Raw genomic sequence first — 4,229 nt, 5'->3', positions numbered from 1 at the left:
TGCAGATCGGATGGTGTACTAGTCGCTAGGACTGATTGTTTCCATTAATTTTGGTTTTCTTCTTTCTTCTTTGCTCTTGACGAGGAGAGACCCATTGCTGCATCTAGATGGCAGCTGCCAGCAAATCAATTTTAAATATTTATTAGGTTTTTTGTTTCATGTAGAAACATGTTGTTGTTGTTAGGTGCCGTGGAGTCGAACCCGACTCATAGCGACCCCTTCTTGGGTTTCCAAGACAGTATCACTACAGAAGTAGATTGCCCAACCTTCCTTCTCAGGAGTGGCTGGTGGGTTTGAACCGCAAGCCTTCTTGTTAGCAGTCAAGTGCCTTAGGCACTATGCTACCAGAGCTCCCTAGAAACATGTAGTGGCTCCTAATTTCCTTCTCCAGATAATTCCTGTAGGCATTTTTTTTTAAATGTCTATCATGTAAAAAGTTAGAAAATCCAGAAAGTTCAGAGCACCTTAAAATGAAAGTAAAAGCCACTGTTTCTCTTCATTTCCCTAAAGTTAACAGCTATCAGAAATTTGAGTCCTAGGAAAAAATATGGTTATATTAATATGTGTACTTATGTATTTACAAAAGTTTAATGTATTTTTGTTTTGTTTTTACAAAGATATTTAATTATAATTGATATATAATTGAGTCTTTTTTTTTTTTTTTTTTGCCTTTCCCAAAGAGATTACACTGTGCTTGTTATTCTGCTACTTTTTACTCATGTTGTTATTGGGTGCTGAGCACTCCAGTTTTGACTTTTAGCGACCCTAGAATGACAGAGTAGAACTGCCCCATAGAGTTTTCTTGGCTGTAATCTTTTTTTTTTTTTTAAATGAAACTTTACATAGCACAATAGAGTCCCATTTAACAATTTCTACACAAATCATTCAGTGACACTGGTTACATTCTTCACATTGTATCTATATTCTCATTATTTCATTTTTGTTCTGTGTTTAGTAAGTTAACCTCCCAGCCCCTCCCTTCTCATTTTTGCTTTAGAGTAATTGTTGACCATTTGGCATTATATAAATGATTTTTTAAATGAGTGCTGTAATAGTCTTTATTTTATGAGCTAACCTGTTATTTAGCTAAAAGTTTTAGTTTAAGGTTTAGAGTAGCTCAGAGGCATAATCTTGGGGATTCCTTTAGTTTTGACTCGTCCAGAGTAAGTCGTTTTTTGTTGAAAACATTTGAAGTTCTGTTCCACGTTTTTCTCCCATTCTGTGAGGATCCATCTATTGTGGCCCTGATAAGAACGATTGGTAGTGGTAGCCAGGCACATCTATCTCTGGTCTCAGGATAGGTGAGGCCATGGTTCATGCAGACAATAATTCCTGTAGACTAGTTCTTCTCTTAGTCTTCGATTTCCTTCTTTCTCTTTTGCTCCAGATTGGTAGAGACCGATAGTTGTATGTTAGATCCAAAAAAACCAACCAAACTCACTGCTGTCGAGTTGGATCCAACTCATAATGACCCCTCCTTGGGTTTCCAGGGCGGTATCACTGTGGAAGTAGATTGCCCAGTCTTCCTTCTGAGGAGTGGCTGGTGGGTTTGAACCGCCAGTCTTCTTGTTAGCAGTCAAATGCGTTAGGCACTATGCAGCCAGAGCTCCTTGTTTGTTAGATGTCTGCTTGCAAACTTTTAAGACCCTAGTCACTACTTACCAAACTAAGGGTAAAACATAAACTGTATTATGCCAGTTTACTGAGTTGTGCCACGAGAATATGGCCTTAATGGCCTTAATGGAAGCAGATTGCTAGGTCTTCCATAGAGCCGTTGGGTGGGTTTGAACTGCCAATCTTTCAGTTAGCAGCTAAGCGCTTAACTGCAGTGCCACCAGGGCTCCTTTAATAAAGTCTCACTTCTTCCCCATAGACTTCTGGGGGAGGCAGGGGTGGGGTGGGAGGGGCTGAGATTCCCCCTCTGTCTCTGAGGAGATTCTGGGAGTGGACGGGGTAGGTAGCTAATGTCTCTTGGTTGACCCTGGTGCAGGCTGGGAGATGGAGGCACCTTCTAACACCAAGGTTATGATTTGGGAGAAGGAGTTTATAAAGAACTTAGAGGCTTGGAATATAGTATGAAGAACACTGTGCTCAGGAGATTGGGAGTCTGCCGTTGTCTCTCCATGGGCCAGCCTTTCCCCTCACAGGCCCCTTATATTCCTTGTCTCTTAGATTGGGATTGAGGTAGCTGATCTCTAAGGACCCTTCCAATGCTAAAATTTTGAACAGCTGTTCAGTCTGTGTTTGTTCTGAGATACTGTATGTGGTAGTTCCTGCCTTCAAGGAGCTTATAGTCTAAACTTAAAATTTATGTGTAACAGTCTAGTATAACTAGACTATCCATCTCTCAGCTTATTCCTTCTCACTGCAGTATGATGATAATGAGTGTGACAAGGTGAAAATTAATAAGAAATGGCAGAAATTCAAAGTCCTTTACAGTGGCAGGTCTCACTGAGGGAGGATAGACACTGCCACCTTGAGGAAAATTATTGTCTTAGCCACAACACCAATGGGAGTGTGACTTTTCCCTTGGGTGGTGAAATCACTACTGGTTGATAATATGCAAAGTACTTCATATATGTAATCGTCCTTGAGACAACCCTTTTAAAATATTTTTTTTCTTCCAGGTTGATTCTAAGGATAGTTCCCGTAACTTCACAAACTCTGAATTTGCAACCGAAGTTGAGGGTCAGAATGATATGACAGAGGAACCAAACAAGGTCCAGAAAAGGAGGAGGGAGAGACTTCGAGACCAAGGCTCTACAATGATATACCTGAAGGCCATCCAGGGTATCCTGGGGAAATCGATGCCAAAAAGGAAGGGTGAGGCTGCCATTAGGGCAAAACCGAGCATAAGGGAACGTCCTACCCATGGAAGAGGGCCAGCCAGGAGTGTCATGGTCTCTGCTTCTCAGACAGAAAAAGAGCCAGTCCCAGAGGTCAGAGCAGAGGAGGACAAGGCTGTGGTGGAGAAGAGTGGTTTCTGTGACAGGAGAGTGGTTCTGGACCCTCAGGAGAAACCCAGTGAGGAACCAGTTGGTGACCGAAGGACAGTCATTGATAAAAGCTCTCCCTCGCTAGAATTTTTAGATGAATATGACTCCTGTTCAGAAACCCAGAAGGTGAGTAAAATTCAGGCCAAGGGTCTGTTTTTAATACTCTTGATTAAATCTATTTGGTCTTTCTAGTTTCATCCTGAGTGTTATTAAAAGCTATTCTCAATTTAAAATAAGCAGGGGTTCAGGAAGCTACTGTGGTTCTTTTCGAAAATAACTCTCAGAGTTATTCATAAGCCTCAATTTAGTGCTATGTTTTATTTTTAGAATTGATATGTTTGTTTAGGATGTAGGTTTGGCTGTTCTAACAGAGACCAAAATAACACTGGTTTTAAAAACAAATAAACAAAACAAATTTAAGAATGGATTAAGCTAGTTTGGTTTAAAAAACATGGTTCCCCAGTGTCAGGGTCCCTGGTGTCATCTCTTTTGTTGCTCTGCCACCCCTCAACATGTTTCCATCTGTGATCTAAGATGGCTGCTCTGATAGGAATCTGACATTTCAGTGAGGAATGGGAAAAGAGAAAAGGGTGCTCCTTCTCTTTTAAAGGATTGGCTCAAAAGGTGTGCACAGCATATCCACTTCATGGACAAGAATCTAGAAACCTGGCCAAAACCTAGCTTCAAGGAAGGCTGGGAAATTAACCTTCATCTGGGCAGGTTTATACCCAGATAATCTATTACTATAGAAGAAGGGGAGAATAGTATTGAAAAGAAACTAATTTTCAACATAGCTTGTAACTGAGGATGAGAAACATTCTGCCCTTTTACTACTGCTCCTCAGAGGCATCCCTTTTGTCTCTTATAGCTCTTTTGTCTAGTATTTACCTCTATATTTCTGAGTAATTTTGTACTATTTACTGATTTTTCCATTTTAGACATCATCTGATTTCCTACAAAGATGAGAATTTAGTTCTCTTAGCTTCTTTCAGCAGCAACCAAATCCACAAACACATTCAGTTCCCATTCTACTGCCTCCCTACGAGGTTATAATGCAGTTTTTTACTAACTCAGTATTTGTTGATGTTGTTATTAACACTGGGTTCACATCTGAGTTACCTAATACTTTGATGACATTTCCTTTCTTATGAAACCTTATTAGTGAAAAAGAAATAAGGAAATCGATAACGTTTACAATGTTGTTGTTGTTGTTGTTATTTGCCATCGAGTCGG

At 40.2% G+C, this 4,229-nt stretch overlaps 1 protein-coding gene across 1 annotated transcript in view; it reads left to right on the top strand.

Annotated features, from left to right (window-relative positions):
* The window catches only part of TATDN2 (TatD DNase domain containing 2), a 57,784-nt gene that overhangs the window by 5,583 nt on the left and 47,972 nt on the right, over positions 1-4,229 (top strand). The window contains exon 2 of the mRNA XM_007945818.2: positions 2,628-3,122. Coding sequence (XP_007944009.1) covers positions 2,628-3,122 — 495 coding nt within the window. The remainder of the gene's footprint in view (positions 1-2,627; positions 3,123-4,229) is intronic.

The sequence above is a fragment of the Orycteropus afer genome, unplaced genomic scaffold, assembly GCF_000298275.1.
Source record: "Orycteropus afer afer isolate SDZICR_OR568_19922 unplaced genomic scaffold, OryAfe1.0 scaffold00144, whole genome shotgun sequence".
Lineage (NCBI taxonomy): Eukaryota > Metazoa > Chordata > Mammalia > Tubulidentata > Orycteropodidae > Orycteropus > Orycteropus afer.
Note: the sequence above shows the minus strand (reverse complement) of the source record. Positions and strands in the feature narration are given on the sequence as shown.